Source organism: Coffea arabica, chromosome 7c (genome assembly GCF_036785885.1).
Source record: "Coffea arabica cultivar ET-39 chromosome 7c, Coffea Arabica ET-39 HiFi, whole genome shotgun sequence".
Taxonomy (NCBI): Eukaryota; Viridiplantae; Streptophyta; class Magnoliopsida; order Gentianales; family Rubiaceae; genus Coffea; species Coffea arabica.
Genome location: NC_092322.1, coordinates 8,640,595 through 8,662,407, shown reverse-complemented (window position 1 = coordinate 8,662,407; position 21,813 = coordinate 8,640,595). Strand labels below are relative to the sequence as shown.

General features: G+C 37.4%; 3 protein-coding genes across 19 annotated transcripts; 2 read left to right on the top strand and 1 right to left on the bottom strand.

Moving 5' to 3' along the window:
* The first annotated feature begins 378 nt into the window (after positions 1-378).
* LOC113699192 (uncharacterized) lies at positions 379-6,290 on the top strand. 13 transcript variants are annotated; one of them, XM_072057588.1, is made up of 7 exons: positions 379-559; positions 665-880; positions 1,494-1,617; positions 2,301-2,436; positions 2,512-2,542; positions 4,460-4,543; positions 5,474-6,290. In XM_072057588.1, exons 2-6 carry the CDS (start codon positions 677-679, stop codon positions 4,481-4,483), a joined length of 519 nt encoding a protein of 172 aa, XP_071913689.1. In that variant the 5' UTR covers positions 379-559; positions 665-676; the 3' UTR covers positions 4,484-4,543; positions 5,474-6,290. The 13 variants fall into 13 exon arrangements, with proteins under 13 accessions (XP_071913689.1, XP_071913687.1, XP_027075153.1 ...); XM_072057586.1 differs by adding an exon at positions 4,730-4,806 and having other exon boundaries at positions 379-880; positions 2,512-2,650; XM_027219354.2 differs by adding an exon at positions 4,730-4,806 and having other exon boundaries at positions 380-880.
* A 652-nt stretch (positions 6,291-6,942) lies between these two features.
* Positions 6,943-15,650, top strand: LOC113699096 (uncharacterized). Of its 2 annotated transcripts, none has more exons than XM_027219191.2 (9): positions 6,943-7,526; positions 7,673-7,737; positions 7,872-7,986; positions 8,076-8,199; positions 9,181-9,261; positions 10,056-10,394; positions 11,081-11,250; positions 11,374-12,206; positions 13,791-15,650. In XM_027219191.2, the coding sequence occupies exons 1-9, from the start codon at positions 7,186-7,188 to the stop codon at positions 15,260-15,262; spliced, it is 3,540 nt and encodes a 1,179-aa protein (XP_027074992.2). In that variant the 5' UTR covers positions 6,943-7,185; the 3' UTR covers positions 15,263-15,650. The 2 variants fall into 2 exon arrangements, with proteins under 2 accessions (XP_027074992.2, XP_027074991.2); XM_027219190.2 differs by having other exon boundaries at positions 11,371-12,206.
* Positions 15,651-16,489: 839 nt separating this feature from the next.
* Positions 16,490-21,303, bottom strand: LOC113700133 (WD repeat-containing protein 55-like). 4 transcript variants are annotated; one of them, XM_027220626.2, is made up of 15 exons: positions 21,023-21,302; positions 20,892-20,924; positions 20,715-20,779; positions 20,504-20,591; positions 20,222-20,294; positions 19,495-19,601; positions 19,113-19,155; positions 18,968-19,024; positions 18,441-18,517; positions 18,233-18,281; positions 18,077-18,123; positions 17,913-17,986; positions 17,605-17,660; positions 17,332-17,449; positions 16,490-17,065 (listed from the first exon to the last, which is right to left on the bottom strand). In XM_027220626.2, exons 1-15 carry the CDS (start codon positions 21,115-21,117, stop codon positions 16,995-16,997), a joined length of 1,053 nt encoding a protein of 350 aa, XP_027076427.1. In that variant the 5' UTR covers positions 21,118-21,302; the 3' UTR covers positions 16,490-16,994. The 4 variants fall into 4 exon arrangements, with proteins under 4 accessions (XP_027076427.1, XP_071913684.1, XP_071913685.1 ...); XM_072057584.1 differs by lacking the exon at positions 16,490-17,065 and adding an exon at positions 17,786-17,834 and having other exon boundaries at positions 17,342-17,449; positions 21,023-21,303; XM_072057583.1 differs by lacking the exon at positions 20,715-20,779 and having other exon boundaries at positions 21,023-21,303.
* Between the last annotated feature and the right edge of the window lie 510 nt (positions 21,304-21,813).

Sequence of the window (21,813 nt, the reverse complement as noted above, 5' to 3'; positions counted from 1 at the left end):
CTAACACTAAAAAAATTATATAAATTTAGTCAACATTTAACTAACCATAAAACTTTGGAACGCAAAACTTCCAATAATAAAATGTTTCCGGTAGATTTATTATGGATTGTAGATGCAAACCAGTAATTCTAGCAAACAAGAAACCTTGTACGCCAAGTAACAGTATATAATTTTCATGCAAGTCAAACAATAAATTTCGAAATCCTGACACACCGTTCTCTGGTGAAAGAAAAATAGAAGAAAAGTATGAAGAAGAAAAGAAACAAACAAAACAAAAATAAAAAAAAAAAGAAAAAAAAAACTCTCTATTTCTCCTTGATAAACATGAATAATGCTTTTGAATATTATAATGCAATAATAGTCATTAATCATTGTAGTTTATTTCATTTTTATTCCACTGGAAGGTTCTCCCGCATAACATACGCGTACCCCTCACTGTTCTGGCACGAACCCTTGCTTCCTCCCCGCTCCTGTTTTCCCACCTTTTCAGTTTTGAGTTTGACCCACCAAAACCCTCCTATAATCCTTCAATCTCTAGGGTTTTACAAGGGTTTTGCAGGTTTTGCTCTATATATCCTATTTCTTTCGCTGATCAACCCTCTGGGCATCATAAAAATCCAATCTTTTTTAGCTCAAAACTGGGTTTTTAATGGCTAATCCTCAGGTGGTACCAGGCATGCAATTCATGGGTCCACAACAACCACCACCGCAACCACAACAACCCTTTGGGGATACAACTTATACCAAGATATTTGTTGGAGGGTTGGCTTGGGAAACTAAGAGTGATGCTCTTCGCCGGTATTTTGAGCCGTATGGGGAGATTCTTGAAGCTGTTGTCATCTCTGATAAGAATACTGGTCGTTCCAAAGGCTATGGTTTTGTAAGTGATTCTTCTTGGGCTACCATATGAATTGTTGGTTTTTAGTTATTTTTTATTGATTTTAATTTTGGCGGCACTAAAGATTGCTTTGTTTTTTACTCAGCTGTTTAACCCTACAAGAGTTTAATGAATGAAAGGTAGACTATGTGAGGCTTGTCCAAATAATTTAGTGTTTGGTCTTTAAGGAGGTGGTGGGGAACATGAGAGATAAATACTTATATGCTTTTTTCTATATAAAACATGCAAAGTGTCATGTATATGAAATTTGTGATGTGTTGCCAGACTTTGTTGCAACTTGCATGAAGTCATGTGACACCTTAAGCTACAATCAAAAGTTGCCTATGTTGCACATATAAAACTCATCAAATATTGTCTCAGCATTGAAAAGAGAAAGTTTGGATTTTTAATTCAAAAAAAAGTTAACATATTGTTAAATTATTTGGCGGTGATGGAATATATGTTTCGATTATTACAGTACATGATGTTAGAGCCTAATTGTAGTTAATTACTCTTCATCACTTTCATTCCTTTACTTCTGCTTTGGCAAATCTTATTTATCAATTGATTTTCTATATATTATATAATAATTGGTTGTCAATTCATTGGAAGTTAGGTAACGTTTCGTGACCCTGAAGCTGCAAAGAGAGCTTGTTCAAATCCAAATCCAGTCATTGATGGTCGGAGGGCTAATTGTAATTTGGCTTCACTAGGACGACCAATGCGGATTTTGCCTTCCGGTACTTTCTTTTACCTGTGATATAAGTTGATTGTTTGTGAAGATAAACAAAAACTGACACCTGTATGTAAAACTTTCCTCTGCTAATTTTGGATGGACTTCACTAATCTATCTAAATGCTTCGTCTAATTGTTCCTATAAAATGGGTTCACTAGCAACTAAGCTAAGATTGTTTGTGAGGTCTCTTGAAGCAACTGGTGAAATTTTGCTTGGGAATGCATTGATAGCTTGGTGGTCACTTGCCAATAATCCACAGCCGGTGATTGTCAAAAAGAGACGGTTACTTTCAAGTTAGGGAAGGATGATGCCAACCAAAAAGTAGTAAATAAATCCACGAACAAGTATATAGATAGTGCAAAAGGTTTTCTGTTGTGATATTCTGTCATCAAATTTCTATTTCCACATGATATCTCTTATATTTATGTTGGGAGAACTTTAGCAATGTGCTGGTTATTTTCATTCTTTAGGGTGATATCCTCTTTTTGTGACTCTCTTGTGGAGAAAATACAAAAGATTAGCTACCATCTTCTTGTAAGAGTTTTTTCTTTAGGGAGAACTATTCAATAAATATCTAATCTAGAAAAGTGATGGATGCTTCCTTTCTCCTGCTGCCTTCTTGGATTAATCTTTCTTTCAAATTGCTGTAGTCAAGAGTTATATGCAGACATTTTTCTTTTGCTTTAGGGCACATAAGGTCTGCAGCACCCTATTTCAGAGGTCCACAAACTCAAAGTCCCAGGAGCTTGTACGTTGGAAACCCCATGTATCAGCTACCACCTACTTATGGCTACCAACCAGGACTGCAGTTCCCTCCGTATAGGTGAGCTCTGGTAATTTACCTGGACAGTTACATAATATTAGTTTCCTGCTCTGATGGCTGGCTTTCTGGATGCAGTCTTGCACATTTTAGGTGCTATGTGAGTCGAGTAAGCACTCAAATTCCCATTTGTGAAGAATCATCTGATTCAATGTTTTTTTCATTACGTTTTCCAGGTGCTAAGTGTGGCCCAGACAACTGATTATCTTTGAATTTGGTATATTCGTCTCCGGCACTTCAAACGCACTTGGAAACTAGAAGTTTATTATAGATCTAGCTTAGTATATCAAGTTAATTTAGTTAACAATTGTTGTAGTGGGTAGTGCCTTGAAAATCTTGTCCAAAATGACTCATCCTTAGTGGATCATAGACCACTCTTTATATCTTAGCTGCTACCTTTATTCAACAGATTTGTGGTGGATTCAATAACATGCTCTAGGTCTCAAATCTTTGCTAGCAGTATATGAATTATGATTCAATGCATATGCATCACAGACACCTAAATCAGTTTTGTCCTATTGTTGATCACCTTCTGGGCATATGTAAATGGCATCTTGTTCTGATATTGTACTTTTGGGGAACGTCTCTGCAAAAGAGATAATTGTTCTCCCCTCTAGATTGTGCCTCATTGTTGAGCCTTACTGGGTAATTAACTGGATGTGAGTAGATTGACTAATTATGCAGTTGTACTGCATGATGGCTTGAAATAAGATGCTAGTCTCAAGCAAGTGCTTCTTATCCTGTAGCAGATTTATGTGAATCTCTGTCAATTTTTTTTTTTTTTTTTTGAGTTTTTTAATAGATAATTTTGTGAAGGCTTATAGCAGTTACATGTCTCAAGCATCCTTAGTTCTCAGAGATCCATATTAAATGTTGTGAAACTCATCTCTGTCATTCAATATTTGGTTGGTTGATATGTCAAGTCAGTAAAAAAACTTGCTCAATAGTTTCTATATTTTAGGGCGATTGATTAAAGTCTTGTGTTTTTGGTCTACGTTTCTCAACAAGCATATGTAATTTTAGGTCTTTTTCAAGTGGAGGGTCACAGAAAATGTGCTTTGGACATGTTTTCTGCTAACTATTATAAGAGGATGCCATCCCCTTCAGGACTACCAGTAGCTTTGGTTTTTGAAGCTTGTGCAAATTAGAAAGGAAAATTGATTTCTTAGTATGGAAAAGCTATAAATAAAGTCCACCCCCACCCCCCCTCCCCCCAAAAACTGGATAAAAGTCTCTATTTTTCTTTATGGTCTGCCACTTCAAGCTTTCTCTTTGCTAAAGAACATCAACTTATAAATGATGAGCATCAATACCAATCGGCCAACTAAAAATCTTTTACCTGAATTTTAATAATATGCTAAGGTCAGCAATTCAAAATCAGATCAGTAAAGAACATTTTGTGCTTATCATGGCATGATATGTGAGGGATACAATGAATTATCATAGTATCCAAGTATTTGTATATGCTCCTGTACAAACATTCTGTACAGGCAAACAAATGAATTTTCTGCAAAGAATTAACTGTGTTTGTCTGCGTGAGTAGGGCTGGAGAGCTTGGATAGGCTAGAGAGAGGTTTGAGATTTTTTTTTTGTTTGTTTTGGTGGAGAGTAGTGGGCTTGGGCCAAGCGAGGTGGTACTATGGTGGTGGTAAAGAAGAGGGAAATTGGCCAACCAGTTTCTGACTCTGCCTAAAAATGATAAAAGTTGCTTAAAGTTTGGAATTTGTTGCCTGTATATTTGCCAGCTGGTGTTGACAGTTGAGACCCCAAGAAAATTAACTTTACCACTTGTGCGAGCTTTGGAGGTAGTACAAATTTTGTTTGGTTCAAGAAACTGGCAACTCTTTAGTTTTCGTTTCTGTAGAGCAAGAAAACAGATACTATCACCATTGACCTTTTTCTTATAGTCCTGTTATCAGAATTTTTCATACATAAACAAGATAACCTTGTCATGAGACATCCATCTAATTTTTCATTTCATTTCTTATCTTTTTCTTCTGTCTCCTAATTCCACAGTGGTATGCAGGTAATTCTTGACATGGAGGACTAAGGTACCCAGGTAGCAGGCTTCAAATCTGACCTTGCAAGTTAACTTCCCTGCATTCAAGAGGTACTGGTTCTATTGCAGCTTGAATTCTGAGAAATTGAGTTCTGAAGAGTTTGAAACCAACATGCGAATAGACAGTTAGCAATTGTTTTTGTAACCAATTACTTTCTTTAAATAACTGTGCTACTTCGGATCTATTTGGTTTTCTGGTCTTTTCCAAATCTGTTCCATATGGTCTTCATTCTGTAGGTTTATTTTGCTGAGGTACTTTTTGCAGTATTAAATCCTACAAACGACAGGCTATCACCAAGGCAATGTGCTGAGAGGTCTATACTGTGCTTATATTTTGGTTGAGTTCAATGATCAATATTAACAGATTGTGTAAAGTGGCTTTCGACAAAATTATAAATGCTTAGTCCTTTACTTCCTGATAGTTTCATTTTTCACGAATCACATGGTCAGTCAAATTCATGTTATTTTGACCATAAGGATTCATGACACCTGATAGAGATCTTTAACTGCTATACCAACTTCAACATTATTTTCTTTTTGTTTTCCAGTAAATAATATCTGGACTCATCCGCTTAAACTGACTCATAAACTTCTCATTTCTTTAATCTGAATGGCTATTCGGATGGTACTGCTTGTAGTTCTCAGCAGGCGACCTCCAGTTGGTTCAAATTAGAGGCCGCCTAATTTAGGCAGAGCTTTTGTCACGGGTTCAATGATTGGGCAGGTCCTGATGTGCTAAAGAGGGGCTGCAATGTTATGTCTCAAAATTGGGACCAAATAGTTAAATATCTGCCCTCCTTGTGATATTGTTCATTATGTCTTGGCCCTAGACTAAAATTTGAGGGCTGTGTGTTAGCCTTCCAAGTTTATTAACCCCGATATTAAACCATTTATGTGGGACTTATGACCTGGATTACTTTGTCAAGTCGTCAAACATAATCATGTGAATTTCAACAACTGAACTTGGTATGTTTCTTGCAGGTCTTCTGAAGTCATGATCACCAAGGGTACATCGGATCATCCTGTATAATATGAGACTGCTCTGATACCTTATAACCAAAAAAAAAAAAGGAAAGAAAAAAGAAGCTGCTCCGATACCCGGATCAGAAAAGCGAAGGGCGTGGATTGCTCTTCTGTCAGCATGTGCAAAGGGCAGTTCTTAGGGGGCAAACTTTTTGAACTTTTCCTTTCTGTTTCCTTCTGTTTTTGCTACATTTAACTGACTTAGGAGGGGTAGCTCCTATTGCATCTCTCACTATCGAGTCTGATGAGTCCAAAGTGCATATTCAAGCTTGCTGTGGCAAGGTGGTCACTGCAACAATTTTTAGCCGTCTCTTGGCGGGGTTGAACTGTTACAGCTCCATCCTCTTATTGTCATAACTGGATGAGACGATGACTGATTTAATGAGGATCCAGAGCTCGTGTTGTTCGCAGTCAGTGTAAAACTCTGCGCAAACAAGTCCTTTGACATTGTTCAGATTTTAAATTTAGTGCAACAGGTTGCAGGATGCGGGTTTCTTGCAATCACATTCTATTGGATCAAGATATGATTCTGTAGGCAGGTCAGGTCTCTAGGTTCTTACTTCTTAGCTGAGTTTTAGCTCCTTTTCTTTTCTCGAGTGCTCTTTCTGGGAACATAGGCCAATATAAACAGAGGGGATTTACCTTTCGAGTACTGTATTGCGTTTCAGGACGTCTTTGAATTTCTTCTTGTCTAATTTTGCTGGTACTCTCTTAGTATAAATATGTAACTGGATATTGCATTCATATATAAAAAATGATCATGTTCTATTTTCTACCTTTATTGAACCCATTCCTGGACCCTAATGCGAACGAATCGCTCCATCTTGCAAGCTTGGCTATGTCTTTATCTCGTTCAGCTAGAATTTACATTCAACAAATAATCAGGCCAAATTCCATCTGTTCTTTTTTTTTTTTTTTTTTCCTTTTCTTTCTCTTCAATTTTGGGAATTCCAACTCACCACAATTGTGGGTATTGATTGAACTACCCCAAAAAAAAAAAAAATTTAACGGCATCGTTTGCGTCCAAAAGGATCAGCCAAGCAATGATTAATCTTTTTTTTTTTTTTGAAAAATGATAAATCTATTCTATCCTACACTAAGAGGGAATGGATGGATCTAAAGAGGTCCAAGAATAATCCAGAGGGACTGAATTACCACCGAATTGAATTAGACGGGTGTACAGCACATTCGTCTGAATTTTTTAGAAATAAATTACTTAAATGTGATATTTTTTGGTGAGAAGCAAGATTTGAATCCTTGTCTCGCACCCCACCCACTTAGGTGGTGGCTTTTAAGCAATGATTAATCGAAGATGTATGATTTTACTTTTCCAGGGCGTTGACCCCATCTGTACAAAAATTTTTTGTTTTCTTTCTTTTCTCGGGCGGGCTCTTGTATTTTATGTATGTATACATATATATTACAATAGAGGAAATGAACTATGAAGGTGGGCTAATCTAAAGATCTCCATCCAAAAGTCCAAAGCATAACTACTCGCTACTCGCTAGTTAGTTAACTCCCGCCCGAGTCAACTCGCCTCGCCCGAGTCCCACCCAAAACCTCCGATCTCCGCCGCAAAACTCTCCGTCTTCCCATTCCAACATATTCCCCTCACTTCACCCCTACCGAGAAAAAATATTAATTTTCTTGTAAATAAACCAATTAAAGCAATGGAGGAGTACCCAGGAGAACTCCGCACTCCGCCGGTAGCTCTAGCAGCTTTGGTCGGATGCCCGGAGCTTCACTCGCGGATCACTTCTCACCTCCACGCCGAACAGCCACCAATCAACGCCCTGGCATTGCCCGATTTCTCCAAAATCACATTGTTCGCGAGAACTCCCAAAGAAAACGCCGGTCCGGGACGGCCAGTCGATGGTATTTTGAAAAGAGACTGGCTTTCCAAGCACCGGACTAAAATTCCCGCTGTTGTTGCCGCTCTCTTCAGCTCCGACCACATTTCCGGTGACCCTGCTCAGTGGCTTCAGGTCTGCACCGACCTCGAAAACCTCAAGTATGGTCCTTTTTTACATCATAACTATGTTTACTACGCGACTGTGTCTTTCAATGGACTTGATTTATATATTTCTGTAGATTATGGGTAACTAAATTTATGGTCCAGATGAATTGCTTATGTTTTGATAATTCGGAAATGGGCAGGGGAGTGACTAAAGGAAGGAACATCAAACTTATCGTGGTGGTGGTAACCCAGTCAAGCTCTAGAGGTGAGTTTTTCACGACGTGCATAAATGTAATTTTCACGTTTTGAGATTGGGTATACATCGTGACTTTATTGGCGTAAAATTGGATGCTGGGGAGTTGTTGAATTCTTTGATTTGTTTGTAATGATTTGATGCAGATGAGATTAGTGAAGATCGAATGATTGCTCTTAGGAAGAGGGCAGAAGTAGATTCAAAGTACATAATTGCCTTTGTTCCTGATGATCCAGGGGAGCTTAAACAATCCCTAACCAGGCACGCCATTTCATCGATAATAGTAGGATGATGGTCTTTCAATATAGCTTGTGTTGTATATTGGTTCCTTAACAAGAATTCAATGGCAGACTCCGGAGCACATTGGGGGAACTGGCAAATACATATTACAGAGATGAAGGGCGGCGAGTTAAAACACGTATTGATAGGAAGAGCTCGATCTCCATAGAGTTACACATCCGCTACTGTTTTAAAGTTAGTAATTTTTAGTCTATCATGGCTCATTTTTTCTCTGTGCTTTTCATATTTGTTTTATATTTCTTGTTTAAAGCCATGTTTTTGGACAAAATAACTACATTCACGGATACCTAACATTTTGAAAGTCAAATTACCTACAACTAGCACAATGCAATGCTTAGGATCCAATCTGATATAGTTTTTATTTTCCTGGTGCAACATATGGCAGAGGATTCTTTTTGCTGTTCAATTTTCCATTCGATGAGTTTGTGAACTAACATCTGCCTAAAATGAGTATGAGGAAAATGTAATAATAAATCCTGTTCTTCAAGGTAGAATCATGTCTTCTGAAACTTCCTGCAATCAAATTTATCCTACTGTGGTAAATAAGCTGCTGTCTAAGCACTACTGGTGAAATAATATTCCCTTTACATTCCATGTTTTAAAATTCGTTCTAGTAGTTTACTTACTTGTTTACTTTGCCAATGCAAGGATATTGGAGTTTTTGCGTTCTATTGAAATCAACATGGAGCATACTATTATGCCTGAAGAAACAGAACCATTATTATGGTAGTGTAAAATTTTTGCATTGCAACTAGATGCAAGTCAAGCTACAAAAGCAATTGTGAGCCTTTAAAGTAGGCTGACAAAATTAGAAATTTAATTTGTCATCCGCAAGATTCAGGATTTGTCTGGAAGTATTGATCATGATTCATCAGTAGAGTATTTCTTCACTTTCAGATCGGGGTTTAGTTGTTTTTGTGTAGAGGTCCTTTCCTCAGTTGATATAGGATGAAACTTTATCCCTGCATACTCAAATGGTATTCAATGCAGGCTAACTTTTTATGTTGATTAAATATGTTCCTAAATTAATGCATCAAAAGAGCTAACACTTGATCAGAACATGAAGGGCTGAACTCAGTACCTTGCCATCTTTCCTCTCTTGTGCTTCATATTTCTTCTTTGTCTGATTATTTGCCTGAACTTCTGTATTGCTAGGTTGGGGTATATGCAGAATTTCGTAGAGATTGGGCTGAAGCTTTGAGGCTATATGACGAAGCCTACCATTCAGTGCGAGAGGTATAATTTTCTTTCATAAGATAACAATCTAATTAGTCTCATAAAGTTATTATTAGCTCATGATAACCTTGGTTAGGCAACTGTCTTCTGTTTTATATGCAATGGTGAATAGTAGGATACAGTTTTTTTTTTATGCACTAAATGACATTGTTGCCATTAGAAAGCAATTGCAACTTAGACTATAATACCCAGTTATCCATGGCAAAGGCAAGCTTACAGGAAAAAGAAATTTTCACCCCGGAGTTCTTACGGTAGTTAAATGGTGAGCTAATATGGGTCCTCCTTTTTATGTTAAAGTACTCATTTTAACGTCTGTGGAAATTACTCATAAATCTCCTCCAAGCCCTGCCAACTATGCAGAAATTTACTACTTTAACACATGCCATCTAGCTTTATGGAATCTAAGTCTATTTGCAGCCTCAAAATCAATTACTTAAAAGATGTATTTAGCATATCTCAAAATACTTGAGAATGAGTTTAAATTTCTGCACTTTGATTGCAGCTGTGTAGGCTAGTTTAGGTTCATTACAATGCAAGTAGAAGAGAATATTGATTTATTCACCTCTCCAAGCTGGATGGTATTGTGCACATTAATAGGTCATATTGACGCTTATGGAGAGGAAGCCTGCTTCCTTTTGGTAAACAGCTGTTGTTTTTTACCACAAGACGAGTTCAATTGGTTCATATTACGTCTTTATCAGCTTCTCTTGACATAGATGTTAGCGTGTGTGTAGAAAACATATAGAATATGCTGTTAGGAATCATAATTTTGTTATTTCTGTGCTTGTTTGCAGATGGTTGGGGCTTCTACAAGATTGTCTCCAATTTTACGCTTAGTTGAAATCAAGACTGTGGCAGAGCAGTTGAATTTTAAAATTTCAACTTTGCTCATGCATAGTGGAAAATTAGCAGAAGCAATTATATGGTTCCGCCGCCACACTGATACTTATAGGAGGCTTGTGGGAGCACCAGATGCTAATTTTCTTCATTGGGAGTGGTTAAGCAGGCAATATTTGGTGTTTGCTGAACTTTTAGAGAGCAGCTCTGCTGCTGTCCAAAACATTTCATCTCCAACTTCAGGAACTGCAGATAAATTGACTGAATGGGAATTCTATCCAGCTTATTATTACCAGGTTTGTGGATATCCTTTCTATGCAACTTCAATTAAAATGGGCCCTAAACTCATAGTAGGATAATTTGATTCAAAAAGTGTTGTATCTTGCATTTGTCTTAGTGTTCATTATATTCTCTAGCTGGAAAAAAAGAATTTATTACAAGGGAGGAAAGTATTTGCATACAAGAAAAAACCAAAGTTGGCTTCTCAATCCCTTTATATCTCTGTCATAGATATTTAATTAAATGCACTGAATGTAAGAATGCTAAATAGAGATGTGAACATCACTATCATATGTCATCTGGGAGAACTCTTCACTCTTCTTTGTCCTAATAACAGGAAATAGCAAATTGACATCTCTATTACCTCTACATGCCTCAATCCTTTCAAGACTATTGAAAGGTGTTTTTGGGAAATTTTTCCTTGGGAAAAAAGAAAAGGGAGGGGGGGGGTGATACTTGGCTCTTGCCGATTCAAAGTCCTAGCTACTGAACCTCAGAATTAGCTATAGCCAGATCATTCTCAGATTATTGGAAATGGCTAGCTAAATTAGTGTCTGCACAGAAGAATAGGGTTAGACCAAATATGTGGCCTGCTTCTTTTCCTTTTTAATTGCCTGATTCTTTTTAAGCATTAAATCAGTTTTGTAGTTGGACTTCCACATTTCTTTATCTTAATTATATCTTACTATCTACCCTGAAACAGTCAGCAGCTCAATATTTGAAACAGAAGAGTTCGTGCTTGGAACTTGCATTATCAATGTCAGAAATTGCTGATGAGAAGAATGGAAGTAACGAATCTGTGATTGATTCTGTTTATGTTGGTCAGTTTGCAAGAGTACTTGAGCATGGTGGGGAGGCATTTACAATGCAACCGTGAGTTTATCTTTTGCTTTTTCTTCTCTCTCTCTCTCTTTCTCTGTCCCTCGCTCGACTACCTTTGAATTCCCCCACCAAAGCTTCCTGTATATATAATATGGTATCTTGTGTGTTTAGCAGTCTTACTGATGAAGAGTTCATCCGCTACTCTCTTGCTGAGGGGAAAAGGTTCCAAGATTCCTTTGAAATAATAGCTCTTCTGAAAAGATGTTTTGAAGCATATAACAAGAATAAGACCTTGCGGATGGCCTCCTATTGTGGGGTCCAGATGGCACGGGAATATTTCTCAATAAATGAATTTGCTGATGCAAAACAGATTTTGGACAATGTTGCAAATCTTTATCGACAGGAGGGTTGGGTAGCTTTGTTGTGGGAGGGTTTAGGCTACCTTCGAGAATGCTCAAGGAAAACTGGTTCCGTGAAAGATTTCGTGGAGCAATCACTTGAAATGGCTGCACTGCCAGTTTCAAATACTGAGGATGCCCAGTTCTTTAAGGACTGTGGCCCAGCTGGGCCTCCAAGCCTTCTCCAGAGAGAAATGATACACAAGGAAGTATTTGGAGTTATCAGAGGAGAATCAGAAATTGCATTGAATGAAGAGAATAACCATCTTAAAGTAACTGATTGTCATCCTCTTTATCTTGAGATTGATCTTGTGAGCCCCCTAAGAGTGGCACTTCTTGCATCAGTTGCTTTTCATGAGCAAATAATTAAGCCTGGTAGATCGACCATGCTCACAGTTTCACTTCTGACACGGTTGCCTCTGAAGTTTGAAATTGATCAGTTAGAGATCCAATTTAACCAAACCGAATGTAATTTCATTATTATAAATGGCCAGAGGCCCCAGTTAGCTGCAATCTCCAATGTACAGCCTGGTCGCAGAGTGGAGATGGCTCCTGCCCTGGAAATTGCTACCAACAAATGGTTGCGGCTGACATATGACATAAAATCTGGTAAGCTAGTTTTTTCAGCTCTGTTTTTATCGGATGAACAAGTAAAAGTGAATCAGTTGCCCCATTAGCTCCCATGGAAAAAGGAAATGTGAAAGATGAATATAATCCAACACCTTTTTGGGTTTTTCTATTAGAGTACTTAGTTTTTAGGCAAAACGTTATAGATTAGACTTTGTGGCTTTTGTAAACTATTTGATCTAGGTTGTCATTTAAATGTTGTGAACTTGGTTGTCATCTCATCTTGCAATTGTTTGTTGGCCTAATTTTTATTGTGCCTTTGACGGCTCAAATCAATTGGGTTGATTGATAAGGTAGATATAGTTATATTTGATTTGTATTGGTTTGATGCAGGTATGTGATTTAGAGAATATATCTTAATTAGATAAAGTTGATTAATGTACCTTCATTGCTTACAGTCAGTGTCACACTGCAGTTCATGAATTTTGGGTTCATGGTACCATATAAACACATCGAGAATATTATTTCTCTTTTACCCTGAAAAATGGATATGTTATTTAAAAACCATTGTTACTGCTACATGATAATATTATTGCATTTGAGTCCATTACATATCTAAGTTGATTGTAATTATATTATTCATACCAAAAGTTCAATTTAGTTAGATCATATTTCATCCTTACTTAAAACTGAGTGATGAAATATGATATTTCTTTGTTGTTTGTAGTAGTACTTCATATCCTGTCTGATCCAGTTAAATTGTTTCTTTCCATAAAAAAATTTCTGTTGTTGTACACTTATGGTAGGTGCAATAACTTCAAAATGGCCCCTCCCCACCACCCTTTCTCGCCACAAAGGCCGCCATCCTTTCTCCAAGATTTCTCTTTTGGTTCCATAAGTCCTGCTACAATTCCCTACTAGCTGTTCATTGGCTTCAATTGGTCATTCTGTCCTTTTAACTTGGTGTGCCAGCCAGTTACGGCTGCATCTTTGGATTAATGAATTATTCTGAATAATAGACAAGTGTGAAACTGCAGTTTCAAGGTCAAAATTGTTTCTTTCCATCACAAAATTTTAGCTGTTACTTGTTATACACTTACGGTATGTGCAATAACTTCAAAACAGCCCCTCCCAACCACCCTTTCTCCCCACAAAGGCCACCATCCTTTCTCCAAGATTTCTCTTTTGTTTCCACAAGTCCTGCTACAATTCCCTGGTAGCTGTTTATTGGCTTCCTTGGTCATTCTGTTCTCTTAACTTGGTGTGCAAGTTAGTTATGGCTGCTGCTTTTGACAGAGAAGTCTTCGTTGTTTATCCACTCATCTGTAGAAAGAGCTCTTCTGGCTTGTCGAACTGCAGTTTCACACTTGTCTATTGTCCAGAATAAGCTTCATTAACCCAAAGATGCGAAGGGAAAAAACAAAAGTTAAAATATGAAAAGGAGATCTATTGGTTCAGACCCCTACTTGTGTATTTGTCTACTCTCTTTCTCTACGTTGTTACTTCCAATATTAGGTTTCTTCGTTTGCTTTGCTTGACTTTAATTTGGGACCCTTCATTATATCAACTGTTTTTTTAATTTATTTACTGCCACTGGAAAGTAAGATATCTTGCGAATGGATGCAGAGCAAAGTGGTAAGCTTGAGTGCATGTATGTTATTGCGAGAATAGGACCACACTTCACCATCTGTTGCAGAGCAGAGAGTCCTGCTTCAATGAATGACTTGCCTCTTTGGAAATTTGAAAACCGTCTAGAAACTGTACCAATCAAAGATCCTGCTTTGGCATCCTCTGGTCAGAAAGCCATCCAGGTTGAAGAACCAGATCCACAAGTCGATCTGAAATTAAGTTCTTCTGGCCCTGCATTAGTTGGGGAGAACTTTGTTGTACCTGTGACTGTTACCTCAAAGGGCCATTCAGTCCATTCTGGTGAGTTGAAGATTAACCTGGTGGATACAAAAGGGGGAGGCTTGCTTAGTCCCAGGGATGTGGAACCATTTTCAACAGATAATCTTCATGTGGAGCTTGTAGGAGTTTCAGGCCAAGAGTGTGAGGACCAATCCGATGCTGGTTCTGACAATATTCGTAAAATTCAACCTTCTTTTGGATTGATTTCTGTACCAGTTCTCAGTGAAGGCAAGTCATGGTCCTGCAAGCTGGAAATTAGATGGAATCGCCCCAAACCTGTTATGCTGTATGTGTCATTGGGTTACAATCCTTGTAGCAGTGAAACTAGCTCACAAAAAGTTCATGTGCACAAAAACTTGGAGATTGAAGGGAAGACTGCCCTGATAATCAACCATAGGTATATGTTGCCTTTTAGGCAGGACCCTCTTTTGCCATCTATGATTAAAGCAACTGGGGATTTTGATCTGACACCAATACTGCCTTTGAAGGAAAAAAGCATACTTCTTGTTAGTGCAAAGAACTGTTCGGAAGTCCCATTGCGGTTGCTATCAATGTCTATAGAGTCAGAGACTGATGGCAGTTGCACTGTAGGACAAAAGACTGAGGACCCCATGGAACCTGCCCCTATAGTGCCAGGTGAGGAGTTCAAGAAAATCTTTTCTGTCATTCCTGAGGTAAATCCTGCAAAATTGAAGATTGGAACAGTGTGTTTGAGATGGAGGAGAGATTCTGGCGACAAAGAACAATCTGGTTCTTGCACTACAGAAGTTTTGACAAAACAGAGGCTTCCGGATGTATATGTGGAGCAACCCCCAATAATTGTGAGTTTAGAGTGTCCTGCACATGCCATTCTTGGAGACCCTTTTACATTTCCCATTAGAATTCATAATCGAACCCAACTGCTCCAAGAGATTAAATACTCACTTACAGATTCACAAAGTTTTGTGTTGTCTGGGTCTCATAGTGACACAATTTTTGTTCTTCCCAAATCCGAGCATATACTGAGTTTCAAGCTTGTTCCTCTGGCCTCGGGTTCACAACAGCTACCTCGAGTTTCTGTAACCTCCGTCAGATATAGTGCTGGCTTTCAGCCCTCAATTGCTTCATCTTTTGTTTTTGTTTTCCCATCTAAGCCTCAGTTTAGGCTGAGTGATACAACAGATACAAGATTAGGGTCTGTTGCAGTTTGATAGATTCATGTACTCCTAGTTTGGAAGTCCTCAATGGATTAGGTTGAAATGGGTCTGGAGGTGGTTATTCAATCTGTTCAATATAATCAGCCTTGCTCAGAGCATTCGAGAGATACGAGAAAATTTTGGCCGCTTCTGGGTGCACAAGGGAAAAGTTGTGGAATCATTATTGATTGGGTGTTCCTCCCCCCCCCCCCCCATACGGATCCCTGAGTTTTTTCAGGAAGTCAAATTTCTGATTTCTGGCTGACCAATGATCATTCTATCTCTGTGCATGCTTTGCTGATGTTTTGATTTTATACGAGTAGAAAATATACGCATACTGCAGCTATTTGTTTCCATCTTATATTCTTCAAAAAAACAGACGGAACTGTCTTTTATTCTTCAATTTTGTTTGGTATTCTTGCTCTAGGGCGTGATTTAATTGATTACCTTAATATGGAATTATGTGAGCCCTATATTAGTGTGCTTCCAGTTGCATGACTATTTCCCAGAATATGGGCAACAGTCATGCAGGACCTGCATTTTGGGACGTTTGGGATCAGCGAGAGGCATTAACTTCATTTGTTTAGCTTTCTTTTGAGAAAAAAAAAAAAAAAAAGCATCTTTTGCGATTTAATAATTTGTACACTTGCTGAATACTGAACAGCATTATATACGTACAATGTCTGACTTGCAATTAAAAAAAAAAGCATCTTTTGCGATTTAATAATTTGTACACTTGCTGAATACTGAACAGCATTATATACGTACAATGTCTGACTTGCAATTAAAAAAAAAAAAAAAAAGAGTGAAGATTGAACTGCCAACATCATGTTAGCAAGTCCCTCGTCTGATTTGATTCCCTTCCGCAAATTTATAACTAGGTATACTGATTATAATGCACTTTCTAATCAGATGTTACTACTTACTAGAGGCGATCTAATCTAATAATAGGCGATTTACATGTAGTACAATTAACCTACCATAAGCAGAAGGAAATGGAAGAAGTATTTTTTTTTTTCGGGGTTTTTTTGGGGGAGAGGAGGAGGACGAGAGGGGAGGGGTGGGGGGGGGGGGGAAGAGGCGTGGTCAGAGAGAACATGAAAATTGTGATCAAAGCTATCTCAATTCTCAATAACAGTCGAAGCCCAAATGTGGAGCGAACAGTGAACATACACGACCAATATAAATCCGCAAATCCACCACCCAGTCCATCCGTTTATAAAATTTCAGAATGCATCGCTATAGACTGAAAGGTGTTCTCTTTTTTAACTGGATTTATAATGGGAAGAACAAAAGCAAGCAGCATTTTGCTTTCTGCTTACTTTTGAATCGCAACCACCACACAGGAACCAACCCACAAAATAAAGAGAATATGCAACTACATGTTTGAAAGATGGAAGATATCCAAATGTTCATCTGCTATGATCTAACCCACAAATCTTCTAGCATAAAACTCTTCAACATACAAATGGAAGTTGAGAGCATAGAGTAACATTTCTCCCTCCAAGGACCAAGCACAGGGAAACTGAGGGTCTGAAATCTGCATGGTGGCTTTTCCTTTCTTGCCCTCAAGCAGCAGGTCACCAAAATGGGGTATATTCTAGAAGGAACATGCTTAGGTAAAAACGTACTTTTGATTCTGCAACCAGCAGCTATGCTTTGCAGCTATATAATTTCCTCACATCAACATCAACATTTTCATATCCGAGATGTACAAATTGATGAAGCTACTGAACAATTCAGTCCATCACAAATCAGCAAAAAAGTTGCTCGTGTTGCTAAAGTCTTGTCCTTTACTTGTGTTTTTCATCTTGGTGCCTGCACAGCATACATGATGTGGTCAGATGAAAAATAAAATTCTCAGTCATCCAGCCAAATATTGTGAAACATATATAATCATGATATGTAAAAAGTAATAGCAGACACAGGAAATATGCATGAATCAATCTCACTGTGATAAAACTAGTTGAATGCTATGAGCAAAAGCTTGAGATGTATCCCCAAAATCTAAATTATAGAACTGAAATTTCAGAATAAAATGCAAGAATCAGAGATGTCTGCTATAGGAAGCAGATTTTACACACCCTTGGAAGATTTTGCCATTGCATCATCCACATCCATCTCGTCACCATCACTGTCTGCAACAGCTGACTGAGTCTTGGAATTTCCAGAACCTTGCAGTAAATCATCCAGATCCCACAGCTACAAGGGCACAGACATGGGAACAGAGATGGCATGTCAGAACTTATTTTTGTTCCAAAAGTCAAATTAAGTTTACTACATAGTTTGGGAAGTACAGAAAGTAAAAAAAATCGATCCACACGAGAAAGAGAGAGAGAGAGGGGAAATGCAAGCACCTTTAATAGCTGATCATGTGATATACTGCCAAGAAACTTTCTATCATAAGAAAAAGCTGCCCCCAAAAAAAAAAGAAAGGTTCGACAATCAGTACATATAGGGCTAATGATTTAGCTTCAAGCAAAATATACAAAGCAACTATGCAAAAAAGGCAATATACAAGAGCAAAAGAACTTTTACTCAGAACAGCTGCTCAATAAGAGACGTAATTCTCTATCAGTTTGCATGACTGTATACGTGAGCAATTCAATCAGTTCTCCAGAATTCCAATAATAATTCAAGGAAAAGGAAATCACTGTAGTCATACCAAGACGCTCAATAGGATATTCTGAATGCTCTGCAATTGGCTGAATTATTCTGTTTGGCAATATTCCAACCAGGCTGAACACACATAAAAGAATTTTATTCAATAAATGATAGATTTGACAAGCAGTATAGAATCATCAGAACACTACAAAAGTATAATCTCACCTGATAAGTCCATTCTCGGATCCAGTTATTACCCTATCTTCATCAAGCTATGAGACATAATAATTGGATGGGAAAGAAGAAATCTTGTAAGCTTCAAGCAGGATAATACAGCTAAGGTCTGCTAAAAGTGAACACTTAAAACACACAGGCACGCACCTTTAACAAGGCATCAACAGAATTTGGAGACAGATCAACAAACCGGTCACTGGGAATGTTAGAATCACAGAACAATTAGCATTATACACCAGCATTTATAACCAATAAAGGGAAAGAGAGAAATGAGGATTTTAGTTATATGTGTTAGTTTTGGACAAAATCAAGTATGCTGGCCAGTCCAACATAAGAATTATTAAGCATGTAATACCTGCAATCCTTGAAGAATCCCCACGAATACAGCAATAGAGTTCCAGTCTGTGTCCCACATATAACTTTTCGACCATTCTGATAGAAAACAAGTTTCTTTAAGACATTTATGTCATAGGCAGAATTGCATCAAGCATATCCGTTTTCTGCAGGCTTGTCACCAGACCACGTTCAGTTCAGTCTTAGTTTTGAAAGATTCAATAACTATAAAGGAGACTAAATGTAAACTTGCAAAGCAAAGCACAAGCAACAGAGCCTAGAGGCAACCATAGCCCTCAAATTTCATTGAAATAGCAGCAATCTGGAGGCACATTTCTTAAATAAGAGTACAGTCTGCAATAGCATGGTTACAAGGTCATACACATTTACAAATAAAAATGCGCTCAGGTTCTGTTGCGAAAGAAAAACTAGTGAGATAGATAATTCTGATTCCCTAATGGTGACAAGCATGTCAGTACTGAAACACAGAGATGGGGCTTTCAACCCAATAAAAAAAGTCAGAAATCTTGTCAACAAGACAAGCTCTACCTTCATAATCACCACAGACAGCAATTCGTCTTCAGAAAACTCTGATTGAGTTTGAATCTACAATGCAGAAGACAACTGATGTCAGTTTTTAGCATACCATAAGCATTAAAAACAATCGAGCAAAACCAACAGCCAAAAAAACTACCTTGTTGCTTCGGAGATTGCAAACTGATAAAGTTCCATCACCACTGCATTACAAATGAAGAAAAAGGTAACAACGCCATAAAAACAGGGGAGAAAATAGAAATTTAGGTATCATTCTAGGATAAAGTTGAAACAAAACAATTTCTGACAAATAACTTTCCTTTAAATCCTCGTGAAGAATTAAGAAATAGACACATATGTGATACTATAATAACATGTAAGGATGCAAGTGTTCCCGTTTGACAGTACCAACATTACAGGTGGTAGTCAAAGTTAATTTTAGAACAGCCCATACTACTACGACTTTGATTTAAAATCACTCAGCTAGTCCATGAATCTAAATCAATTTCCTAAAAGATCAATAAGCCAATTTCACTTTGTACCTTGTCGCTAAGAGTTTCATAGAATCAGAGGCAAATGTCATATCTGAAATATATTCTTCATGAGCCTCAAAAGAATTGCAGCAAGACCGTTGTCTGGTGTCCCATACCTGTGTATATTAGTGATCGCCAAAATTCAGGAAATAAATATACGAAACTTCTATAAATTGCAAAAGTAAATTAAGCAAGATTAAAAACTTGAGAAAGGTCATTAAATGCTGTGGGTCGTAGTGCACCATAAACAACATCTAATTGTTAGTCACCAGTAGTGCACCATAAACAACATCTAATTGTTAGTCACCAGTTGCCAGTCTGGGAGTGTGGTTATTTTTTGTAAAGTACCTCTCAAATCCAAAAGCAACAAAATTAGGCTTCAAAGGAAATTTTTATAGAAAACAACAACTAATTGAATTGCAAAGGAATTGTAAGCAAAAACTTTAAAAAGACATTTTAAACTCAAAGCAAATGCTCCTAGAAAAGCAATTGCACTCCCAAACAAGTTTTACTGGATGCAGAAGTTATGCATAAACAAAGAGCATCTCAAATTAAGCATTAATTACTAAAATTCAGTTGAGAAGCTCCCGTCAGAAAAAAAAATAGTAAAGAGAAGAAAAATACAAAAATAAAGAGAATGCTAGCTGTTCACGCTGATGTGTTTAGCAAACTGAACTTTTTTAATTATATTGTTTGAATATGGAAGTTTATACAACTTTTAGTAGTTGAAATTCACCTTAACACAACCATCATCATCTCCGGATGCAACGGTTGATTCTGTCAGATTGACTATCCTATTCACAGCAGCCCTGCAGTTAAACACAAATTTCTAGCCTCAAAAATCAATGTGACTGAAACTTGAAAGCAAACATTGAAAACTGCATAATGCTTTTAATAATCAACTAGCTAATCAAGCTGAGATTCACAGGCCCCGGCAACGCCCTATTACCATATCCATACCAAACAAAAGGTGAACTTAGCTTTAATCTTACAAAATATGGTCGGCTATAATACCTACCCATGAGAATTCTCTAGACGAGCAATTGCTGATCCAGTTTCAACATCTGTTGCAAGAATAGAACAATCTGGGGAACCCGTCACAATGGCTAAAACAAAAAAAAAAACAACTTTTGATTAGGAGAAACCTAATTGACAACCATCATAATCAAACAGGAATAAAAGATAGCTTTAGACAAATAGCTTATGCAGAAGCACATTAACATAATTACCACGACCCTCATTGATAAAGCGGACAGCTCGACATGATTCAGTGTGAGCACCAACTTTCAACTGCCTATATTTAAATTAAGCAAAAAATAGCAGGAAATTATGGATGTACAGGTGAGCCTATTTATATGCACAATAACTGAAACTTCAATTCTTTTCCTTTTTTTTCATCCTTTTACCTTTGTGGTGTAGAATCAGCAGCATACCGATATCTGCAACAATAAGCCATCAATTTCATTAGAAATTTTAGAGTTTGAACGATTTTAATAAACAGAAAAATAAAGAGGCGTGTTAATAGAATAGAACATACAGGAGCAGGTCTCCCGAAATGAGTCCAGCGGCGACGAGCTGGTGGGAAGGATGAAAATCCAGGTCAAACGGAAGCTTTCCCAAATCTATCTCCATCCCAATTGAAGAAGAAGATACAGAAGAAGAACAGGAAATGGCAGGCTTCAGAAGCTTAAACCCTATTACTAGTTTGAGGGGTTGCAAAGGTACAACTGCTAGTGCAGGGTTTATCGAGGAGGCTGGTTCCCTTGGTTCAACCGGGTTTCGAAATTAATCTCTCTCTCTCTCTTTTTTTTCGAGTTGAGAACTTAAAATTGTTTATATCTACAATGAAATGCTAGTATAGGCACTTATATATTATATTATTACTAGCACATCTCTTTTTTTTTTCAACAGCCTGAATCAGACTTTTGTTGTTTTACTAGCACATCTCTTTGACTTTGAACTTTAAGAACAATGCAGTAATTGTGGATACAAAAATATCATGATGATAGAAGTTTGGTGTTATTAACAAACATGAGAGAGTAAATATTACTTTTTGTTTTCATATTGAACATTTTTTTGCTTTTTTATTGGTGGTCTCATAAGGCAAAAATATTTTAAATCATGTAATACTTAATAAAATTTTAACTTCTTTCATGCTAGAATCATTGAAAATACTCCTCGCTATTTTAATAAAGAATGGATAACATTGCGTTAGCAAATTGCATGTCTCATTCACTCATTTGAGATAAGGTTTAAATCTTCTTATTTTCGTTCACCAATTAACTATAAACATTTTAAATCATGTAATGCCATGGAACTTTTTAACTT